Source organism: Balearica regulorum, chromosome 27, assembly GCF_011004875.1.
Source record: "Balearica regulorum gibbericeps isolate bBalReg1 chromosome 27, bBalReg1.pri, whole genome shotgun sequence".
Lineage (NCBI taxonomy): Eukaryota > Metazoa > Chordata > Aves > Gruiformes > Gruidae > Balearica > Balearica regulorum.
In genome coordinates this window covers 3,686,477-3,709,593 of record NC_046210.1, presented here as the reverse complement: position 1 = coordinate 3,709,593, position 23,117 = coordinate 3,686,477, and the positions used below count along the sequence as shown (strand labels likewise).

The following is a 23,117-nucleotide window of genomic DNA, read 5'->3' as shown; positions in this document are numbered from 1 at the left end:
GCTCCCACGGACGCCCAGAAATACCAAGTGCAATGCCAAGAAGCTAGAAAGCCATAAAAGCTACCTAAATCAAAGTCCATCTTTGCATTTCGGAAGCCATACAACCTTTAAAACCTTATAGCTACCTGAACTGTGCTCACGGACTCCTAAAACTTTAATCGGGATAGAAGGTAATTATCCTTAAACTGTTCTTCTGCTGGCAAAACACCTAGCACGGACAGTAAGAAAATCAGAGGGGGAAAAAAAAAAAAAAAAAAAAAAAAAGAGGTGCCTTTGCCAGAGTAAACCACAGCTACTCAAGGAGAGTTCACCGATGGAGTTGTGTGTCAAGTTTTGCCATGGTAGGCAAGCCCAGAGGCGGCTACGATGGCCCCTTGCCGGGCTGCTGACCCACGAGGTGGAGCTGGCACACTGCTCCCTCTCTGTGCTCCTCAAGGAGCCCGGTAAGATTAAAACCGGGAGTATTTAATTAGAACAGAGGCGACTTAAGACTGTCATTACACATCAGCCGCCCAGCTCTCAGCCAGGGGAGCCATCCGCAAAGCTTTCCCTGCAATCAATCGGCTCTTCACACCAGGGTTCCTGCCCCGCCACCGAAAATGAAGCCGAACCTCTGCTGCAGTCGAAACCCAGTCCACGCCGCAGTGTCAGGCCAAAGCGCTCTGCAGCTCAGAAACCGCCTCAAAAACGAGCTGAATCTCCTCAACCTCCTCGGGAACGACGCAGACATTAAAATCGTACTTGCTTGCAAGGTCCGTCAAGTTTCCAGCGCCCGCGTTGCTACACGTAGGTCCCTCTCTTAATGACCAGCCCTGATGCGGATTTGCCTGGGATTGTCATTGAGACAATCTGTGCAGAGCCAAGTCCTCTGCCGGGGACACGGGCTCTTTACATCACCGAGTGCCAACTCACCAGCTACTGTCAAGGAGAGCACATAAGCCCTCCACATCAGCCTGGAAAAAAAAATTCTCTTTTGAGACCCTCAAGCTCTGTGGACTTTCCAGCAGTTAAAAATATACTTATTCCTACAAAACGATCACGCGACAGCACGCCAACCCACAGCAAACCTGGCGTCTTCCTCTCATCGGGTCCATCGGTGGGACGGTCTCTCAGCCAACTCGAGGGGGTCACTGCTACGCTTGAGTGAAAAAGAGAAAAGAAAAAGGCCAAGGTCTACAGCAAACAGCTGCAGCTACTTAAAAAAAAGTGAGCTCACCAAAGGAGACGGGAGGGGATTCCTAGATGTCAGCAGGCAGGGAAATTCACCACCTGTTTCACAAGGTTAGCAAGCTGCCAGCGCGTCCACTAATAGATCATTAATACAAGAACAGCGGGGTCTTTGTGTCAAAGGCAAATCCCCCACCTGCTGGTGAATGTAAATCTGACCCCACCAGCGGCAGGGGAGGGGGTGCTGGCTCCAATTTTAAAACTACTTTGAGCAGATACAATTTTGCACGTTGAGTGCTTTCAAGACCCCGCTCAGGACCATGTCGTAGGAAGGAATCGGCTGCTCCATGCAGGAAACCTAAACAAAATTACAGCAGAAACACGCTGGAGCCCAAGCACCGTGGTGGAAGCGCGCAGAGCCCAGCCTGCAGGCCCCCGAAGTGACTGTTTCACTGCATCCAGCAAAAGGCGGTCACATCATCGATAAAATGAGAATTTGAGCACTTGCAATCACCACCGCAGAAAAAAAAAAGAAAAAAAAGAAAAAAAAAAAAGACCAATTCACACACAACAGGAGTCTTGGTTTCTCTTCCCATCTCACGCCTTAATGCTTCAACCCGAGCTGCATTCGCACCGGATCAACACAGCGCTGGTCAAAGCATTTCTTGCTATGCGCTTACTCCAATGCTTGACATTTATACCTGCATATCACCTTATAACCACACAGAGGTGCAGACCATCTGAAGGGAGCTGCAAACTAATTAAAATCTTCCCAGCGGCCACACTGGAGATCAGCCAGAGCACCCTTCTTACAAACCAAAGAGTAAGTAGCCCAATAAATGGGCTAAATCAGTTCTAGCAATGCTTTCAGAGCAGCTTCACAGACCTTCACGTGCCAGGGACGGAGCTGGATGACAGGAGCCTCCAGTTACAGCTGAACCAGCACAACCAGCCCTCTGCGCTTCTGTACAGGGTCTTCCTCCGGGAAACCTTTGCGATCCGTATCCAAGAGATCACCTTTGGGATAATATTCTCACTGCTGTTTGAGAAGCCATTTTACCATGTTCACTGCCCGATAAAAGGGAATGTTTTCTAAAGCAGGCTAAGGAACCGAAGGCTTGTACTGGGATCGCTGTTGACACCACTTCTCCCCGTTTTCCTGAAATTCACCCCAAACCACTTGCCTTAGACTGGGGAGATCCTTGCACACTCTCACCAGATCCGGCTGGGAGCAGAGAAAGTGTTTTAAATTCACATGCTACAGCCACCACCACTGCAAAGGTATTCACTACAGGGGGAGGGAAGCACTAAGAAGCCACGAGATTGATGTAGACTTCTGGAGAGATAAACCCCACAAGCCCTCTCCCGACAGCGTACCCAGGCTCCCAGCTGGAGGAGGTCGCATTACTCAACACGCTCGCATCCACCTCTGCTCCTAATGGAAACACAGCGAGATCCTATTAAGGCTTCATAGCTGGAGATGCTGCAGCTAGAGACAGCAGCGAGGTTTAGCTTGGGAGGCTGGGAGGTCTAAAGTCAGAGTGCAGCCCGGATAGTCTGACGCTCCTCCTCCCTCCCAGCGAAACCTTTAAAAGCTGCACTGAGATTTCTTTTTTCCCCCACTGATTTTGAGCACCCACTCTTCATCCTCCATCTCACCTCTGGTCCATGCCATCTAAACCAGAGATGCTCTGGGTGCAGAGCTGCTCCCCATCCCTCCCTCGGCCCCTACACCGAGCTCCCTGCCCCAAAGGGTTTTCCCAGTACACTTGACCCGGCTCTCAAGTATAATCGGCATATGCCTCTTCGGCACTGCAAGCAGACCAGCCTCCGAGAGCCATTCAGAGCCAAGTCTTGCATTATAGGATAATGCTGATGCCTTTATGTAGCCTGTTTCCTCGCTCCCGCTGCTTAATGATGTCTAATTCCATTACCATCCAAGACATTAACGCACTGTACGTCTAGTAAACACGCCCGCCATCCCAATGCAACCTGCACTGGAGCACGAGGGATCGAACAGGGAACACCTGGAAAACCAGCCAAGCCAGGAAGGATCCCGGACAAATATAGGTCTCCAAGGAGTATCTTTAGATTAGCAGGCGGCTCTGCCCCCACCGAGACCCCAGGATTTACCTAAATAGCTCCCTTCATCACAAGCAGCCCAGCGTTCATTGCTATTTTAAGCCAGCACCCTGCCCTACTTCCTAAGGAACAGCCTGCCTTCTCCTGCCCATGCAACCCAACGAGCACCAAACACACTACAGCTAGAGGAGACAAATTCCTCTCAACTCTGCCTTCTCTTATTAAATGAAAAATACTATTTCGGCACAGTACCTAGCTAATCGGAGCTCATTTGTTCTAATTGCTACAGAATGGGCTCTCCATGCAGCCGGCGTAGCCTTGAACGGGGGGGAAACGGGATTAACCTTTCACAAGCTGATATCTAGATAGCAGGGAAATAGAAAAAAACATATTAAACATGGGAGGCTCCAGAGGGGCACAATCTTCCCTCCTCTCTGTCCCACCTCCAGCACCCATCCGAAGCATCTGGTGTTATTCTGGGAGGAAATAAATAAAAAGACAGCCCAATCTGCTTTGCCTGACGCCTTATTACAGTTTTCTAAACAGGTTTTAGTACCAAGGGCTAGCCTTGGGGTTTAGATTTTGCCATCAGCGGTGGCATTTCTGTTAATTAACATGTCAGCAGAGCATCTCTGTTACAGGCTACGGAGAGACCTGGCTCCGGGAAGTTTTGTACACGAAAAAAAAAAAGGTGCCCCTGGCTCTGTTTGGGGCAGACGGGCTACACGGAGCATCTCAGAGCTGAATGGCTTGCATGACCCTACGATGTTTGCAGAAGTGCTGCTTGGCGCTGCATTTGACTTCTGATTCATTTTTGGATAAAGTGCCACATGATCTGGCAAAATCAGCACCAATTCTGCAACATCCAGTCTCAGTGCAGCCAGAAACCTGCCCCTTTTCTTAGCACACCCCATTTACAAATAACGAAGCATTTTTCCTGCAAGGAAAACACCCAAAATACCAGATTCCCAAGTAATTCAGAGAGATGCTATGGGGTTCATGCTTTAAGGGCTATCTGCACTCAAGACCTTCTTGAGCTCTGGCCAGAGAAGTTGCTGTACTATGACACAACTTGCTTTTTAGAGATCCCACCACTGCATCTTGACTCAGACGGTATTTGCACTTTTCCTCTGGCACGTCCAAGGTCTGAGAGCATGCACCTTGGCCTTTATCTCCATTTTAAACCATATTCACGGCTCTTTCACCCCCGCCAAGTATTTCTTATTAGCTACAAAACGGCAACATTAAACAAGACAAACCAACTCAAGCATTCCAGAAGGCAAACGTGAAACCAACAGCTATCGCGGTGGTGGCACGACACATTTCTTCTTTTCAACAACCACAATTTCCCTTGTATTTAAGATTTGCCTGAGCCTTCCCTTGCTTTGCATGCAATTACAAAGCTACTTTGAGTTTTGTATCGGTGTGCTCTGTTATGAAATTCTCTACCGTTCCCAACCTACTGGAGAAAGCCCAATGCTCAACCATCCAACCGCTTTACAGGAGTAGTAGTTTATATTAACAACAAGGTAGGAGGAAAGCTACACATTTTTCATAAACTGAAAGCATCTCCGGGTATCCACTTGGCAGCAGCCCGGGGAAAGCTCTCCAAAGCCTCTGAAGACGGCATCTATTGATCTGACGCTGGTTTTTGGCTCCCCAGAGGCACGGCTTCTGTTGAAGGCACCGGGAGCCTCGCTGAACAAATCCCGTGGGATCGGACTCCATGCCTCCAGCAGCATCTCCGCCACGCTACAAAGGGACACGCTTGCTGAGCGGAGAGAAGAGGAACAGCTCCGTCGGGTGTTTTCTGTTCGAGCGTGACTTCACCCGAGCCGAACACGCACGTGGTACGAGATATTGCAGGGGCAAGCGCGCTCGGATTGCCCCGCCGTTCTTTCACTCCCAGAAACCTTAATTAGGTATTAAACAGATGAGCTACAACGTATCTGGGAGGTTGACACCGCAAACCAGACAGATGATGTGTAAGAGAGCATCACAATAGGGGTCTTGCACTTTAAATGTATTCCAGCCAGGAAAAAACAAACTAGGTATGCAGAAAGGTGCCTGAAAAAAGCCAAAGTGCTCGTGAAAGGACAGCAAAGCACTAACTGGGAAAACCCACTTGTTTAGAGCACGCCTTTAGCTACGCGGTCTCAGCACCGGCCCCAGCTTTACCACCAGCGCACAATTCCTCAACACCAACCCACTGACGGTGGCTCCGTCTGCCCACGTAGAGAGAAGCAGAGACCCAACAGCACTTCGTGAAACAGCGCAGGCACTATTGAACAGGACGTGGATTAGGCACGTCACTGACTACTGGCACACACGCAACGGCTGCCAAAAAGAGGGCACCAGATCCTAGCTGCTCCTCGTTCACCAGCTCCATAATGGTGCAACACTTTAATAATACAGACATCTAGAAAATCGCTCTAGATTATTTGCTTTGGCTCAGTCAGGTGTCTAAATACCAATATCCTGGGTTTTTTTAAAGATTTTTTTATGGATGCAGCTGCAAACACAGTAAGCTGGATGGGTTTCCGCCATTCAGCCATGTTCACGTGTCTTTGGAAAGGATCCTCGCAGCACACAGCAATGCTTACCACTGCCGTTGCTTCCCAGAGGACGTCACACCTTGCAAGCACGATTCGCTGGAGGTGGAACGAAGCAGGATCCATTCCATGCAATAAAAAGCTCTGCAGGTTTGTTTTCACAGGGTACGGGGGGAGGAAGGCTCCCACCATACCCGAGTCCTGAGCTCGAGCATCCAACCTACGTGCTTCAGGGGCACTGCAGCAGCCCAAAGCATCGCGCCCACCTGCCTGCAAAACGTGTATTTCCGATAATTCAAGCTTGTCTTTGGGCTAACGTAGATAACCAGACCTAGCTAATCCCTCAGATTTCCAGCATAACCACCCCAACTGCTCTCATGAGAACACCAGGTTTGAACATTAATGATCTCGGTTAGCTCATAATGGCCATCGGTCTGCTGCTAGAACTCGGTTGCTAAAAAGCAATTCTTGACATACACCAAAATTAGAGATTTTAATCGTGAATATGAAGTTACCCGAGTACGTACGAGTTTAAGCACAAAACTGAGGCAAATGGAAACACTGTATTTCTCCTGACTAAACATAATTATAGTTAACACTTCTGCAGGGCTCTAGAGATGTAAATATATAGGTTAAACATAGTTAAAATTCTACATCCTACTTAATTGTAGGCATTTCCATTGAACAAAATTAGCTTTTATCTTCAGGTTTAAATTATTAATAACCATGAACAATGTCACCACCTTTAAACAATAATCACAGCCACGGAAGAAGCTTATTTCTCCCCAGATTTCTAGAGGCACTTGAATCAGCATCCCAAGCGTACCTGGGGGAAATCAAACGCTCTCCTTGACAAGTTCCCGCGGCTCTCGGAGCATTAGCGCACGGAGCGAGCAGGCTCCAGCCAACGCCACGAGCCTCCAACCCCACCTGACTACGGACTAATTACCAAAATTACCGGGGGCCATCCGGATGCAGCGGGGTCGTCAAGCCCCCGAGCGGTATCGGTAACGTTGGCAGGATTGCTGATAGGGTTTCCCGGGATCTGGAAGCCGGAGCAGCAGCAGGGACAGTGTGTCGGTACGGACGACTCAGCTGAATCATAATGGCTGCATTGACATTACCTTCCCCGAACAAGGCCAACCTAAACACACGCAGCTGCCTGGGATTTAGCAGGAGATTTACGGTTCGCACCGGCCACTCGGGCTGCCTGCAGACCTACAAATCACCGAGCCATGCGCACGGCTCTGGGGAAGACCCTGTGTCCCCCAAATCCATGAGCCCTCCCACCAGCCTTATTTCAAGCGGCATGCCAAAAGCAACCCACAAAAAACACCCGCGGGTAGCGCAGAGCTAACCAAGCCGGAGGGGCCTCAAAGTCCGGGCTGCCACCCTAGTCCACTTTCCCTTCGTTTGAGGCCACGGTTATTAACATCTAAACATGTGATCGGCCATATGACAGGCTAAAAAAATCACTTGGACCCATCCAGAGGAGAAGGTAGAGATGGCAGCGTGCATCTCTCTGGTGGGCGCACCTCCATACCCGTATATTATAACCATTCCTGGGAAACCGCTCCTTTCATCAGCCGGCTTGGGGCAGTACGACTGCCTGCAATGATTCAAACCGTCCGGGCGAGAAGCTTTAATAACCGGGCGATTGTATAACTTTGACAGCTGGGTGCCTCTCGGCTACAGCTGTGGGTGCTGAGCAAAAGTTTAAGCAAGCGAAGGCGCGCAGTGGATGTTCCCCGATGCGTGGGTATGATAATGGCACTAGATCAATTAGGGCAGCGAAATGTACATCATACGAGCCTCCTCCTAATCCAGGAGTTTCTCAGCTAACGTATTTCTCTCCTCGTTAACCGCTTCAGTGTCTTCTGCTCTTTCAAAAATAGTACCTACTATAACGGGTCCTGAAGAGGGGGCCAGCTGGCACCCGCTGCGGGGCATCGAAAGAGCGAATCGGGCTTTGGGGGAGGCAAGACACAGGCAAGCAGGCAGGGAGCTGCCGGAATGAGGGCAGGGTGGGCTCTCACCCCCCCAAGTCCTCAGCAGGAGATGCAAGGCAGGGTCAGGCCAGCCCCCCCCCCCCCCACCTAAAGCAGGGTCTCAGCACCCCGGGGAGGCGGGGGTGAGGACCTCATGGGTGCAAGGGGCACAGCGCCTGCTTCAGCCACCCGCCACCCTCCCCCCCCCCCCAGCTGGCTCTCCCCAGGATGGGGATCCCCCCCAGCAGGGCAGGGATGCCGCCCCCCCGCCCTTGCCACCACCTGCCAGGCAGCGGCCTCCCGCTACCCGTGTGTCCGCAGCCCCACGGGGGGGTCCCCCAGCCCACCACCCCCGCACTGCACCCCCATCCTTGCACTGCACCAGGCTGAGGACGTGCACCAGGGAAAGGGGGGGGGGGGGCAGGATTGCTCATTCTCTTAGACCAGGGGTGCTCCCCCCCGGCCAAAAATGCCCCCCCCCCCCAGACTGCCCGCCGACCCACTGCCCCCCCACCCCCGGCTCCCCTTAAACTGAGAAGCTCCCCCCGAGACCAGAGGTGCCCCCCCAGCCTCCTCCGCAGGGCTTCCCACCAGACAAGCGGTACCCCCCAAGTCTGCGCCCCCCCCCCCCCCCGCAGGGCTCTCCCTCAGGAGGAGTGCCCCACCAGAACAGCCCCCCCCTCCCCCGACCAGGGCTCCCCCAGCCCGGGGATACCTCCCCAAAACCAGCCCCCCCCCCCCACCACAGGGGATCCAGCGCCCCCCGCCCGTGCGCGCCCCCCCCCCGCGCAGACAGGGGGCGCCCTCGCCGCCCCCGGCCCCTCACCCTTGACGATGCGCTCGGTGGTCGGCAGCTTGTTGTGGCCGCGCCCGGACATGGTGGTGATGGTGGCGGTGATGGTGCCGCCGGCCCCGCAGCGGACCGCTCTACCCGGCCTGCCTCCCCCCCCCTCCTCCCCGACCCCGCTCCCCTCAAAAGGAGGGGGGGCCGCGGGGTGCTCCCGGCGGCTGAGCGGGCCCCGGGCGGCGGGCTGGGGATCCTCTGGGTGCCCCGGCGGCGGCTCAGCGGCGCTCCGCTCCCCTCCCCCCTCCCCCCGCCACCACACCGCCCTCCTCCCTCTGCCCCCCCCGCACGGCTACTGCGCAGGCGCCAACCCGTGCCCGCCCCGCTCCGCCGCGCATGCGTCACAGTCCTCCGGCGTCACGTGAGCGCTCCCCAGCCTCTTCCTGCCGCCATCTTGGAGGGGAAGGGGGGTGTTGCTAGGCGACGGGGGGGGGGGGGCCGCAACATGGCGGAAGGCCTGTGAGGAGAAGTGCCCTTTCGTGCCTCCTCAGCCCCCTGCCATAGTCTCCCCTCTGCCCCCCCGGCCTGCTTCAGGGCCGGCATAGGAGAGGGGAAAACATAGCAGATAAAAATAAACCTCCACGGCACCCTTGTGGCAGCACAGTTAGGGGAATCAAGGGCCAAGCCTGGCATCTTGCTGCATCTAGGGAATCACAGACAGGCATTAAATATCCACGGCAAATAGCGAGAAGGGCTTGAGTTTGAGGGCTGAGAGCGCCTCCAGCCAGCCCAGCTTGCACGGTTTAACCTTTCTGCTGAGGTGGGTAACTGAGGTCACAGGCATTTATCAAAACATGAGGATTTTGCAGCAAAAAATAGCCCATCTGAAGCCTTCAGGACCACTGCTGCTTGACAGCCCCCTGGAAGCACTGAGCCAGCACTGAGGAGGAGAAAGAGCAAGTCAGATGCATGCTGCAACCTTTCTTCCTTAGAATAGCATTTATTTTTAAAAACCACCACAAAAATTCGAGATTTGTTTTCTTTAGCTGCAACAGGGTTTCTAAAAATTGTGCTTGCCGCTTAGAGCTGGCAGCTCGAGGGTAATGGTATATAAAAAGGCAAAAAAAGTGAAGTAGAAAAGCAAAGTATGCTTTTCTTTTTTTCCCTTTTTTTTCTTCTCCTAACGCAGGGTGGGGAAGCAATGACACAAATAACGCTTCTCCCAGTCAGGCTCCCTCGTGTGAGCTGGAGAGGAATACAACATTCCGCAGACTGGCTTGGAAACCTCAGCCTCCCTCCAGTCAAACGTCAATGCTTGGAAATACATTTTTAAAAAATTAAAAAGAGCTTTTTGACTCTAAAGGCAACTCCTGGAGTGCTATGCCACGCGGGCAGGCAGGGGGGTGGGTGGGGGGGATGTCAGTGCCATCTTCCGTCGGGCACGCCGTACTGCACAGCCCTGGAAATTGGGGCTGGAAAAGCGGGATTGCATCACCCAGCCCTTCAAGCCTGGCTTAAATCCTTCCCCTTGGAAAAATCCTGAACCAGCACAGCTCCCAGCCCTTCACACCACAACCAGTGTTGGCCACAGGGAGGTTTCCACCGCTAGAGCACGCTTGCAACCCTCCGTCATTACAGAATATATTTTATTTATGGAATTTTACAAATAACTTTACAATTCACGTGACATAAGTTATGTTCTTTGTTTCAATGCGTATCTCCTAACGACACCTGAGTTATTGAAATACTGAGATGGAACTTGAGCTTCGATCCAGACACGGGAAGGGAAACACAGATGAAAGATCCCTAACAAGCTCGATTTGGGTCGCTTTCCTTCCTCATCCTCCCGCCTGCCCCATCCCTTCCCTATGGCGGGTACCAGCCTGCCTGAGCCAGGGACGGGAGGGAGCTCTCTCCCACCGATCCTTCGTCGGAAGGAGGGTCCCTCTCCACAAGGAGCCTTGTTTCTGCAAGGGGTTTCCCCACCACCACCCCAAATCTCTGGGTTGCAGATTTCTCAAAGTTGACTAAATTGGCAAGAAACAAGGTTAAACTCGAAACGAGAAGATGACGGACTCACAATCCCCGCCTTGCACCAAGGGGCCCATACAGGCTCCAAGAAAGCCGAGTGTCAGTCCTTGCCACGTTTCCAGCTCTCAGGGACGCAGAGGACCACCCGGCCACAGACTGCAAGTGCCTCGTGGTCCTCAGGGGACAGACAACAAGATTTCCCCCCTTCGCCTCCAACACAGAGGCTTTTCCATCTGTGCGCAGCACTGAACCACTCCTGCCAGCCAGGACTTAGCCCTGGCAGTGCTATGGCTGCCCTCTGCCCCATGGAAAGCCGCCAGTGACATGGTGTTTTCCAAATACTTCCTTGAGAGAGAAGAGAGGGCGCATATGCCATTCAAAGGACTCAGTTTTTCCACATCAAGTCGGTCAGACGGGGCTGCAGCGCTCTCAAGCACGGAAAGGAAGTTTCCAATACCACTTTCCTCCCGACTACTGACAAACAGCAGCAACCCATAGCACGGGTAACGACCGCGAGGTGCTGCAGACGCGGCTGGGTGCCTGAGCCAGGACAGACCATACTGCTTTGAGGTGGCTCTGTCCCACGGACTGGTAGCAGAGGGAAGAGCAACTTAAATGACCAAGATAAAGCAAACCCCTTCTCTCCTCGAAGGCATCACCAACAGCTGCAAGTGGCCCGAGGACCGTGCGGTACCTCTGGGTTGAAGGGTGCTCCTGAGCAGGCTCCCTGCTCCTCAATATGCTGATATTTAACCTTCCGGGTGTGGGACAAAGCCAACAGCCTCCTGGGTGCCAAGGGGACAAAGTCAATGCCTGGCGTAGACAAAGCCATCGAGAGCAGAGGTGCCGATCCACAAGGATACCGGCAGTGCCACATCTCAACAGGCAGAGACCTAGGGACTCAGGCACAACTGTTAGGAGCCTATGAGGATCATCATCCAGCTGGTACCTAAGGCAAATTAAGAACTGTAGTGAGGTACTGGCAGCCAGCGATCAAACCGGGGTTACGATGCTACTGGATGGTGCTGAGCCTGCCCCAGACTATGCCAAGGGCTGAGGTCCCTTGTCTCTGTTGTGACAGGCAGAAAAAAAAAACCACCCAGCACACCCTCCGCATTGCTCTCCAACAGGGGTGGAAGAGAAAGTGTGGGCAGCCTCAGCTCCAGCCCCCAGTGCCCAGCAGCACCGAGCCGAGGTGGCAGGATGGCCGTCACCCCATCACCCACACCCGCAGGCAGGGAGCGAAGGAAGGCGCTCAGTGACAAGCCATCCCTGGCACGTACACGAAAGCACTTCTCAAAGCCATCTGCACCACTCCTTCATCCCCACCCAGCGCCATACCCACTAGGGTAAGCCGCCTACATCGGCTCCAGCTTATCAGCGTGGCCACGAACTCACCGCTACCAGGTGCGGGGTAAGGTTTGAGGGGACACAGGGGTGTGAGGGAACCTCAAGCAACACGGGTGGGGTGGGCAACATTATCAATATGATAATAAGTCAATTCACCTAGTGAATTTGGGGAAAGCCAGCCCAGAAGCAGAGCTGTGAAGTGCCTAGAACACCCTTCTCTGGCTACTCCCTAAGGCTGGAAACACACAACCTAAAGAGGTTCACAGTCTATTTTGTTTTTTTTTTTTAAAACACCCCCCCACCCCCCAAACCTCAGCAACTCAGCAGCATCAGTGTTTAAGAACCAGTGTCCGTTCCCAGGTGTCGGTGTGAGCTTGGTCACAGTGTAAGGACCGATTCCCCAGCTGGGGAGCCTGTGGCCGGGCTGGGGCTCGCTGTCCTGACTCTGCCTTTGCCCCATGCTGCTCTTGTGCCCTTCTCACCGGCATCACTGCGTGGCTGCCCTCATGGAAGAAAAAAGGGTTGTTTTTTCTCCCCCAAACAGCAACAGGAACCTAAAAGGGAGGTACAGGCATCCTGCTAGTCTTCTCCCAGCCGCTGCCCTGCATCCATCAGTCCGACTCACACAGGGTGCAGTTTGGTGTCCTCTGCTCCAAGCACTGACACCCAGAATGTGCTTTTAAAAAAAAAAAAAAAATCCTCGTCACCTCACTCTTCCCAGGGCATCGTCCAGCAGAACAGGAGCACAACCAGATGTGGCTCCAGAGATGTGCTTCAGAAGATGGCAAGGATGAAGCTCGAATCATGAGCCCTGCTCCTCGAGACTCCTCTTGCTCGGCAGCCCTCTGTGTTTGCAGAGCACAGCTCTGAGGACTGGCTGGTAGGTAACTCTCCGAGAAGGGTCTGTCCCAGTCTGTCCCCATCACACACCCCCCGCAAAGGGGTCGGGAGAGTGTCACATCCCATCACACCACTCCGAGCACGAGGAAGGGAGCAACACGGCTAGAGGAGTTCCTGTCTCCTAACTCCATCCTTCCCAGGAGATGCGAGGACAGAAGGGATATGACGCTGGAAAGAGATCCTCCGGGCAGTTCGGTCCTATGGCAAAGGGGATTAAGCTCCCCTCAGCCTTAAACCAAAATAAAATGAAGTCTGTGGAATAGCTTTAAAAGCGATGCCTCTTCTTCTGTAGTGTCATGTCAGTGCCCGCACAGGTACCATTGTATGCTTGCAGCAGCAAAAGGAAAGAAAAAAAAAAAAAGAAAAAGAGAAATACCCCTTCCCCCCCTCAAAAAAAAAAAAAAAAAAAAAGAAAAGAAAAGAATGGAAAAACTGGAACAGGGCTGCACATCAGGCTGGTCCTACCCGATCTGGATCTGGCCAGAGTACATGGTGAGCAGCACCATGATGGTGAACCCCGTCAGCAGCCCTGCGTTCTGGATGGCGAAGGTGATCAGCGTGCTGCCATTCTGCTCGTCCTCCCGGCTGACCTCATTCATTTCAGGGAACTGCAGGGGAGAGCGAGTGATGGCATGGCTCAGCGACAGGACCAGCTCCGTCCTTCCCCACTGCTTCCCACCCTGTGCCACCATCCCAGCAAATATTCACCAGCTGGGTCACCGTGCCACCAGCCCAGGAGGCAAAGCAAAGCAGAGACGAACACCGGCAACTACTAACAACATCTGCATTTGCCAGGGGGACAGAGCAAACATCCCCCTGTGCTCTCCGTGCCTGCCTTGCCTCCAGGCCGAGGGCAAGCCACACCTTTTCCTGGCCAGGCAAAAAAACCCCCAAAAACCCTTGCAAGGTCCCGACCGCACACCCAGCAGCCCCCTGAGCTCAGCATTTACCATGTCAGCCAGCGCAATGTATAGAAACATCCCTCCGGCCAGAGCGAAGATCCAGTTGGCAGAAAAGTGGCTGCCGGCCACGATGCCGAAGGCCAAGCCCACGTAGCAGCAGCAGGCAGAGATGAAGTTGAAGAAAAGCGCTTGGCGGATGGTCATCCCGGCGTTCAGCAGGATGACAAAGTCCCCTGTGGGAGAAGAGGACGGGGAGGATGAGGAAGGAAGGGGCTGTCGCTGCGCGGGTGGCAGCAGCAGCAGCATTGGGACAGCACCGAGGTGCTTGTATTTATCGCTTGCTTTTGCAGGAGGTCAAGCGTGGGCTCCCCATGCCCGCCGGCGCCGAGCGCTGACCACACCAGCTGCCTGCCTGCCAGCTCCCGTCCCTGCCCGCGCATAAATTCAGGCATTCAAACCCAAACCGCCGCCTGCCTCCCCCCCTCAAACCGACGAGGTGTTGTTTTTTTTTTTTCTTCAGATGTCTCCATCTAAATTTATATCTCAGACATCATATTACCTCGTTATTTTTAGAGCTGTGATTACTCAGTGTAGTTTAAAGCCTTGCCTTCCCCTCCATCATTACTCTGTTTATTCCACCCCACATTTGCCTTTCTCTCAAGAAACAACGGGTAGGACCAGGAAAGCGGCAGGGTTAGCCTTAAAGAGGGGCAGATCCGAGAGCCCTCGCAGCTCCTTTCCCCAAGGACTCACGTACCCAGCTCATGTGGGAACTCCTCGCAGAGGATGGCCACGGAGGTGCTGATCCCTTGGAAGACAGAGACGGTGAAGGAGGCCCCGATGGCCAACCCGTCAATGAAGTTGTGGAGGCCATCACTGAGGGTGATCATCCACGCCAGCGTGCCGATGTCAGAGTACCGCACCTCCTTCAGCCAGTAACACGCGCTCTGGGAGGCCTGCAGGTCCTGCCACGGCACCCCGATGATGGGTATCAGCACCCAGCCGGTCTTGGGGGGGGGGGGGCGGGGTGTGGTGTGTGTCACCACTCCCTCCACCAGCCAGGGGAGCCCACCCCACCAAAATCCACGCAAGGCTTGACCCAAGCCGTTTGCTTTCCACCACCCACAGAGGTGCAACGGGCTTCAAAACTGCTCTTTTTCACCAACAGACAGGTTTTTTTCCATGCGCCCACCCGCAACCCAGCAGGAGGAGGCACTAACCTGGACAGAGAGGGAGCCCACCACAACCTTCTCGTCCCCAGGAGGGGTCTTGCACTCCAGCTCGCTGGTTATGTGTGGGATCATGTGGTCCAGGTCCCCGTTCTGCAGCTTCTCGGTGACACCCTCCTCCTGGTCCTTCTTGCACGGCAGAGCCTCAGGGCCGTAGTGGCTGTGCCCGTGGTGATGCTGTGGGACGGAGGGATCCACGGGTGTCAGCCACTCCTGCCATTTCTGTTTCCCACCGGAGCAGCGCTCCAAGCAGCCCCTGCTCAGCCTCACCTGGTCCTTCTGCTTCAGGAGCATCTTCAGGACCTTCTCCGTGAAGAAGAAGAGGTAGAAGCCCCCGAACACCACAGCAGATTTTGAAACGTAATAATCTTCTTGAGGGTTGAATCCAAATGCCTGCAGGCAAAAAGGGACAAGCGACAGGACTGAGGAACAGACTCCAGCAGCGTCTTTCATCTGCCTTTGCCCCTGGCACCTCTGGGACAACACTGCCTCTTTCTGACCTCTCTAAGCAGCAGCTGCTTTGGGGGCAAGCTCAGAAAATGCCTTCATGCACCTTTAATCTTCCCTCTCTCCCCAAGCCGAGGCAGCTGTGCCCCAAGGCATTGGATCCACCTCCCTGCACCAGGGCAGTGATGCTAAAAGGCAGCTGAGAAAGCCTCTGCTCTCTCGGCACAAAGGCAACCTGCCTGCAGGGCTAGAAAGGGCAATAAAATAGCGCTTCTCTGCTTGAAGCAGACCAGGGATCTCCCTGGAGCGATTCCCTTCCAAAGAGGAACGAAACGCCAGCTCCGGCCACGGTCCCGAGGGGCTTCCAGCCTCCGTACCTCGCTCTTGGCTCCCCTCCGATGCCGCCTTCCCCTTCTCCAGCCAGCGAGTGCCCAGAGAAACAGCCCCCGAGAGAGAGAAAAGGACAGACCCGACGGTCCTCACCCTACCTCGGGAATGAGCTGGAAGAGGGCGTTGGAGTAGAGAGTTCCAATCGCCAGAGCTATGAAGTAGAGGAGCAGCCGCTTGTAAAAGGTCTTCTTCATGAAGGGCACCACGCTGGCTCCCACCAGCGAGCAGAGGGAGATGACGGTCACGCAGAGGAAACCGTAACCCCAGACTGCGGCGTGCGTGCCAAACCCACCCCGGGGGGAATCGGACGAGGGGAGGTTGTCGGAGGGAAAGGAGATCAACGTGGGGAAGGGGAGGGAGAGGAAGGAATCCACGCCGAAAGGAAAGAGAGAGGAGGGAGGGAGAGGGGGGAGAGAAGAGGACATTCATTAGTGATTGCTTGTTCATCTGGCATTGGTTCAAAAGGGCAAACCTGGTGCTGAGTGGCTCTGGAAACAGCTCTTTGGGCAGGGTTGGAGGGACACCCCGCTGCAGAGCTCGCACCAAACGACCGGGAGAGGGACCCTCCCTTGGAGCGAGCAGCTTTTAGCACGGGGCTGGAGCTGAGTTTTGGCAGCCAGGCCGTTTCAGAGCCAGCACCCCAGCTCTGCTCCCCGAGCACCCACGGGACATGGGGCAGCCGTTCCAGGGCCACAGAGTGCCGAGGTCCCCCGAGCCTCTCGTACGCTCCATCCTCATCCTGCAGCCCGGAGAGACGCAGCTGGTCCCCGCAAGCCAGCTGGGACTGGGACGGTCCGACTGATGGCGAGGGTGGAGTGTACGCAAGTCATTTCAGATCCTGGCAGATCAGGAAATACAGGCGCTTGGTTTTTATGTTCGGCAAATACAAGTCGCAGTTCTGGAGTTGTAAAGGAGCCTTGAACAAACATCCCCCCTGCCAACACGGATGAGGCGTTCGTTGCCTGAGATTAAAGCAGGCAACACCACTGGGGCAAAACCCAGCGGCAGCAAAGGGTGCTCTGCTCGGAGGGAAGGCTGCACCTCAAATGCAGAGTTTTAAGGCTGGACGTGCAGAAGCTTGGATCCAGCTCGTCATCGACCCAGGAGCCACGAGGGCTCTGCGAAGCCGCCTGGACCGGGGGGCCCAAGGAAGCACGGGTGTTTCAAAGGTGTCCAATCTAAGAGCGCGTGGCTCTATTTATTCAACTCCGGAACTGTGCAATTACAACACAATTAATTTGCGATGTATCTGTCGGGCCCATCAGAGCACCAGGAAACATCACGTAAGCATAAATCCTTGTGGGAACATTGGTCTTGTAAATCGGAGGGGAACAAAAGGCAATTAAAACATTTATAAAAGCTGGCTGACTGGAGATGAAGCTGGTGCTTCTCCAGGCTGTTCTCTGTGGTTTTACACCAATGTTTCCTCCGCCTCGCAGGTCTTTCCACCTGGCTCACACCGCGAGCGCTGCAGCATCTCAGCAGCCTCAGAGCCAGGCAGCTCTGCACGAAGCAGGGCTGGATACATCCCGCCAAGGGATGAACTCCCTTGTGAAGCAGACACAGCCCGTGGGCAGGAGCAAACAGCTTCTCCCAGCACCTTCCCGAACCTCAGACCTGGCCAGCAGCCTTGCAAGGACCGGGCAGGGCTGGAGGACCCAACAACCTCCCTTCACATTCGAGAGGGTTTCCTGGTGCTCGGAGGGGCGAGAAAAGCCCTGCGGAGCCCTTGAGACAAGCCCTCAGCCTCAGGTGACGGAGGGATCGGTTCGATTCGGCAGGGTGGAGGCAGAGAGGGTGCCCGGAGAGCTGCCCTCAGAGACGGGAGAGAGGCAGGGACTTTCTACCGCACCTCTGGGATGAGCTGGAAGAGCGCGTTAGAGAGCAGCGTGCCGATGGAGAGCGCGATGAAAAACGTGAGGACCCGGCTGAAAAAGGCCTTCTCGGTACACGGTACGATGAAGACTCCAAGCAGGGAGGCCACGTTAATCATTGACACACTGAGAAAACCAAAGCCCCACACTGCGGAACGAGAAGAAACGAGGGCCAGACATTACCGAGGCTCTCGGTGCGGGGAGATGGGGAGGACCCCGAGACCCCGGATCCGGGCAGGTGGAAAAGGCTGGCTCCGGGTCTATGCCCCCACGCCAGGGCCGGCCTCGCCACACCGGAGCGTCTCTCCCTTCGCTCCGGACGCTTCAACTGTGACACAAACCATCATTTTTGTTGCAGGGCAGGTGGAAATGAAGCCACCAGGTTACTTGGAAGATGCTTTCCCGAGCCAGCCCCAGCCTCGTGGCGTGGGAGAAGCTCAGGGCAGCTGATCCAAGACCTTGGGCATCATCAGGACCTGGATGCGTGGAAACTTGTTTAACAGCCGCTGGTGGCTGGAGGCCAGCGGGTCCTTGAACGTGCCAAGCCACCCCCTCCCACCCACATGGACTCACAGCAAGGTCCCCATGATCCAGCCATCCCAGAGAGCCGTGCTGCGGGCACAGCTCTGACCTGCGGCACGTCCAATCAGGGGCAAAACCGTGCTGTGAACCCACGGCACAAACAACACCGAGGAAAACCTGTCAGGACTCCTGGCTGCTGTAGGCAAGCTGCCTCCTCTCTTCTCTGCCAGACTCTGCCTGTGCCCCGGAGCCGGGAAGCGCTTGTGCCCCCCCACCGGCTCCCCGCTTACCTTCAGCTGAGCTGGGTCTGCTTTCCTCCGTCTGCTCGTTTTCCTCATTTTCCAAGTTCTCGGAGGCGCACGCCCCCGACTCCAGCTGCTGCAGGATGGTGGGGCAAAACTCCTTGAACTCACTGTGCCCCACGGCAGAGCCCTCGCTCAGGTTGTGGATGGCAAAAAGCTCGACGGAGCTGAAGCACTGGGGAAGGGAAGAGACAGACACATGCCTTGAGTCTCCCACAGCTCTGCAAAGAGGCTTTGGGGGTCTGCAGAGCCCCCGCCTTACCCGGGAGAGGTTCACACGCTGCTGTGGCGGCTGGGAGACGTTGGCGTGCCCCACTCCCACGTCCAGGCGGTTCAGCAGGGCCTTGAGCTGCTTCAGGCTCAGGGTTTCGCTCTCGCCGTACCGCTGGAGAAGATCCTGCAGGAAGGAGGCTGCGGAGAGCGCCGGTCCCACGGCATCCCGGCCTGCCCAGACCCACGGACAGGGGAGAAGGCAGAGCAGCACGAGCAGGCAGCAGCCTCGGGGGCCTGCGCCAGGGATCATGGTGTCTCAGGGACGCTGGAAGAGAAGCCGTGTGCTGCCGTTAGCTTTAGAATCCCCAGCGGCTCCAACCACCGATCTTCCACCCCACAGGAGATGGCAGCTGATTTCTTCCCGAGGGACCCCCCAGGCTGGCGGGGGGTGACACAGCTTTGCACAGTGCTGAGAGCACCCGAGTCCCAAGGGGGAACTCGGCATCTTTTCACAAGCGATACAAGACCGGCCGCTTCTCCTCCACCCCGAGCCGAGCCCCTGGCACCACCTCTCCCAGCACCCCGCTCACCGCAGCCGTGTGCCGAGGGGTTGGGGGCTGCCGGGACACGGCGCCCAGAGTCTCTCCAGCTCCGCAGCGCCTCGGGATCCCTGGAGGGAGAGCAGCCAGTGGTCGGAAAGCAAGCAGCAGTGTGCAGGCAGGGCTGCAATGGGGATCCCGCTGCTGAATTCAGCTCTCCGTGGGGTGAAGAAGCCACGGACCGGCCCCTGGCCACGCTAACACCACGTTGGATCGTCCTAATGCCTCCGGGGCTGGGACACACACCCCTCAGGGACCTCTACCCACCCACGCTGGCGTTCGGAGGACATGGGAGCCAAGGGGCCAGAGGTGGCATTTTCATTAGGTTATATTTTAACTATGATAATTACAATGAACCGGGTCCTCCCTTGCCGCAACCGTAGATGCCTTTACAGTATTTGCCTAGAATCAATCCTTGCCCTCTTGGCTCCTTTCATATAAGCCGGGAATCAATAAAAGCGGGGTGGCAGAGAGCGGGGAGAGCCGGGGTTCACCCGCCGGCACGCGTTGGGTGCAAAGGAAGGGGTTTGGAGAGAGGGTAGGAGGCCAGGCACGACCCGCACGTCCACCTTGGGCAGCACCCAAGAGGCTGGAGCGGGGCCCGGGCTGCCTTCCTGGAAAAGCTTCACCGAAAGGTAGACAGTAAATTTGGGATTCACAAGGATAAGCAGAAAATAATTGGCTATCCTCCGCCTCCGTACACCCAGCAGCTGTCCCGTTCCCAGCCCGGGGCTCTGCTCCCGTCCCGGGGGCTCGGGGACACGCTGCCTGGTGGTTTCCCCTTCCCGGGGGCTCCTCGGGGGAAGCAGTTTGCAGCCCCGGGACGGTTCCTGCACCGTTGTGCACGGGGCCTCATCCAGCCCAGCTCTGCCCTGGCACGGGACCTGCTGCCCCGGCTGAGCTGTGCTGCTGCTGCCGGCCTCTCCGGCACCCTGCCACACTTGTCCCGTGCTGATGGCTTGCAGATTGCGGTCTCCTCCGAAAACAAGCCCAAGACATTTTTGAAGCCAGGCCAACCAATTGTTCTGAAAATAACCTGGGGCCGGGTTTGCGATGCGCGGTGCTGCCCAGGGTGGCAAGGCCAAGCCCAGCAGGACCCCGTCCCCCTCCGAAGGTGCCCGCATTCCCGCAGGTTTTACAAGCTTACCACCACTTTGCGAGCTTTGTTCTCCAGGAGAGCGCAGGCCTTGGAGGTTTTAGCCTCCTCCTGCCAGGGCTTAGCTCAGATGCTTTGGCTTAACCCCTCTCCTCCCAAAACGGGGGAGCGAGCTCATCTGGCGAAATGCCGGTGATGGTAACACCCTGCTTGGTGGGGGTACCCGAGGGACCTCTGCCTCTTCAGCATCCCCCAGCGAGAGCTGGACACCTTCCTCCGCCTCCCCCCTCCCCAAATCCACCCTTCCAGGCGGGTCCTCCCTGAGCAATGCCCCGTCACAGCCCCAGGAGCAGCCGCTGACCCAGGTGGCCACGTGGGACATCTGGGTGGCCAGTGACTCCCACAAAGTACACAGATGCCAGCACACAACCCACGCTGGCAAAGGCCTGTCCCGGTGGCACCGCATCCCGGGATGGGGCCGTTGCCTGCCTTTCCCTCTCCGTGCCGGCCGAGCACTCCCCGTGTCCCTCACCCTGCCGGGAGCCATCCTGCCTGGTGCATGCCGATTATCACCAGCCCGTGCCAAGCCACACAGCCCTCTCCAGTGCCAAAATCGCCTCCGGGGCTTCTCCCAAAACCGGGCTGAGCTGGGCGCACCCAGGGTGGTAAACCAGACCTCAACTTTTACCCAGCTGCCAAACAAAAGGCAGGAAACGGTTTGCAGGCAGAGCTGGGCAGGGGTTTGAATTACACAGGCTCGTTGCTGGTTTAGGGCAGAAACGAGGTGGAGGAGCAGCCCCTTGGGAAGGAGGACGCAAGGTGGACCAGCCTGGGGGTCTCGGATCCCCTGAACCCCACGGGGAGCCCAGGACAAGGCAGGAGGGTGCCAAACACATCCAAGATCCCCCACCCCGGGAGCAAAGGGGAGCTGCAGCAAACACCCCGGGGACACAACCCCCTGCTGCGGTCTCTCCATCAGATCCACCAGCTGAGTGGGACCCCCCCAAAGCCCCCCAGCCTCCTGCCCGCTACCTTCAAGGGCGTCCTCTTGCCAGCCACGGGACCTGCTCCCGGGGCCCGGGGAGCCACGGTGCCGCGCACGGCCCAGCGCCTGACCTAATTTATCGCTCGCTGCTGCGCCGGGATGGGACAGAGGGAAGAAACCTCTGCCGCGGGGAGGGGATGCCCAGGAGGGCGTCCCACGGGATGGGAGCGATGCTCGGCAGGAACGAGAGCGCGAAGGAGCTGCAGGGCCAGGCAGAGCCCCGCTTCTTTCCCATATCCCTTGGGTTCAGTTCCCAGAGCTCATCGATCCTGACTGTAAACCACCCCCCCCCGCCCCGGCCTTCGACCGGGAAGGTGACACCGGGAACGAGAAACGCTGGCAAAGCCGAGCGCGGCCCTGACGACGTCAGCCCCGTGCCAGACGCTTCCCGAAATCCCGCTCAGGGACAGCTCGCTCTTGCCAACCTGGAGAGGGTCAGCAGGGACCCCCGAAGCCCCAGGGCGGTTTGCAGCCAGCGCTCCCCACCTCCTTCCGGAGCAAAAGCCGCTCCACGTGTCTGGCAGCGAAGGCAGGACCTGCCTGCTGGCACGGAGCGTTTCCATGCCCCGGGGGGCAGGTCCGTGCCCCGGAGGGACAGCAGCGGGCCACGCTCCCGCCGGGCCACCCCCCCCGCCAGCTTCTGGCCCCTTAGTTTCCCCCACGCCCCTGCCTGCAGCCCCCGGTGCAGGCAGCAAAGCCAGCTGCCCAGGAGCTACCCTGGCCATCCCACCCCACCCCGGACCCCCAGTCCTGCCCCGGCACCCCCCGTCTGGACCCGCCAGCTGCCCCCCCCCAGTCCCCGTCCCCATCCCCATCCCACAGCCGCTCCCCGGCCGCTCTGCCCCCGGCCCCGGAGCCCGCACCGGCGGTGCCAGGCCCCATCCCCGGGTCCTCGGCCCCATCCCCAACGCCGCCCGCACCCTCCCCCGGCCCCAGACCCCACCGCCGCCCCCAGGCCCTGTGACCGGTTCTCGGCGCGGTCCCAGACCCCACGGCCGGTTCCCGCATCCTTTCCCCCATCCCCGGCCCCCCGCCGCCCCCCTCCCCACGGGGCCCGGCCCCCGGAGCCGGTTCCGTCCCAGTGCCCCAGTGCCCCATCCCGGCCCATCCCGGCCCTACCTCCCGCTCCCGCCGCCGCCGCCGCCGCCCGGTCCCGGCCGCACAGAGCGCACGCTCAGCCGGCGGCACGGGGAGCGTTCCCATTGGCTGGCGTCACGGACGGCCCCGCCCCCTCGCGGTCCCGGTCCCGGTCCCGGCCCCGCCCCCTCCCGCTGTGCAGCGCCGAGCACCGCGGCTGCAGCGTGGCACGGCCGGGGGGGGCCGCGGGATACCGGGCACCCCAGGGACCCTCCCGGGGGCACAGAGGCTGTATTGGCACTGAACAGACCCCCACGGACCCCCCCAAACACCCCTCGGGGGCATGGGACACCCCTCGGACCCCCCAAAGCATCCCCTGGGGCTGTGGAGCACCCCTCAGACCCCCCCCAAACACCCCTCAGACCCCCCTAAGCACTCTTTGGGGGCATGGAGCACCCCACAGGCCACTCCCAAGGTGATGGGGCACCCCACAGACCCCCTGCCCACCCCCCCCAGACACCATTTGGGGGGCACAGGGCACCCCTCTGACCCCTCACAAGGGGACAG

General features: G+C 57.0%; 3 protein-coding genes across 8 annotated transcripts in view; all 3 read right to left on the bottom strand.

The window, feature by feature from the left end:
- Positions 1-8,882, bottom strand: part of PPP3CC (protein phosphatase 3 catalytic subunit gamma) — a 37,938-nt gene extending 29,056 nt beyond the window's left edge. For 3 of the 4 annotated variants that reach the window (XM_075736854.1, XM_075736855.1, XM_075736856.1), the window contains exon 1: positions 8,616-8,740. In XM_075736854.1, the coding sequence (XP_075592969.1) occupies positions 8,616-8,667 (52 nt within the window). In that variant the 5' untranslated portion in view covers positions 8,668-8,740. Of the gene's footprint in view, positions 1-8,615 lie in introns of all 4 variants that reach the window. The other variant, XM_075736857.1, reaches the window with a different exon arrangement.
- A 1,318-nt stretch (positions 8,883-10,200) lies between these two features.
- On the bottom strand, positions 10,201-22,656 carry SLC39A14 (solute carrier family 39 member 14). 3 transcript variants are annotated; one of them, XM_075736449.1, is made up of 10 exons: positions 22,593-22,656; positions 19,324-19,403; positions 18,783-19,058; positions 18,509-18,695; positions 17,675-17,844; positions 15,256-15,378; positions 14,977-15,162; positions 14,514-14,721; positions 13,805-13,989; positions 10,201-13,462 (listed from the first exon to the last, which is right to left on the bottom strand). In XM_075736449.1, the coding sequence occupies exons 3-10, from the start codon at positions 19,041-19,043 to the stop codon at positions 13,316-13,318; spliced, it is 1,467 nt and encodes a 488-aa protein (XP_075592564.1). In that variant the 5' UTR covers positions 19,044-19,058; positions 19,324-19,403; positions 22,593-22,656; the 3' UTR covers positions 10,201-13,315. The 3 variants fall into 3 exon arrangements, with proteins under 3 accessions (XP_075592564.1, XP_075592563.1, XP_075592565.1); XM_075736448.1 differs by lacking the exon at positions 17,675-17,844 and adding an exon at positions 15,921-16,090 and having other exon boundaries at positions 22,593-22,649; XM_075736450.1 differs by lacking the exons at positions 17,675-17,844; positions 18,783-19,058; positions 19,324-19,403; positions 22,593-22,656 and adding exons at positions 15,921-16,090; positions 17,880-18,024 and having other exon boundaries at positions 18,509-18,689.
- LOC142598280 (uncharacterized) lies at positions 19,652-22,094 on the bottom strand. Its single transcript, XM_075736451.1, is given in 3 exon segments — positions 19,652-21,638; positions 21,641-21,678; positions 21,681-22,094. Coding segments are annotated over 3 exon segments (1,155 nt in total). The 5' UTR covers positions 21,709-22,094; the 3' UTR covers positions 19,652-20,549.
- Positions 22,657-23,117: the final 461 nt, after the last annotated feature.

Coding starts and splice junctions, on each gene's coding strand:
- SLC39A14 (XM_075736449.1), bottom strand. CDS start 19,043: ATGATCCCTGGCGCAGGCCCCCGAGGCTGCTGCCTGCTCGTGCTGCTC. Junction 18,696..18,782: donor AGCGTGTGAACCTCTCCCGG/GTAAGGCGGGGG, acceptor TCCCTTCCCCAG/TGCTTCAGCTCCGTCGAGCT. Junction 13,463..13,804: donor ACATTGCGCTGGCTGACATG/GTAAATGCTGAG, acceptor TCTCCCCTGCAG/TTCCCTGAAATGAATGAGGT.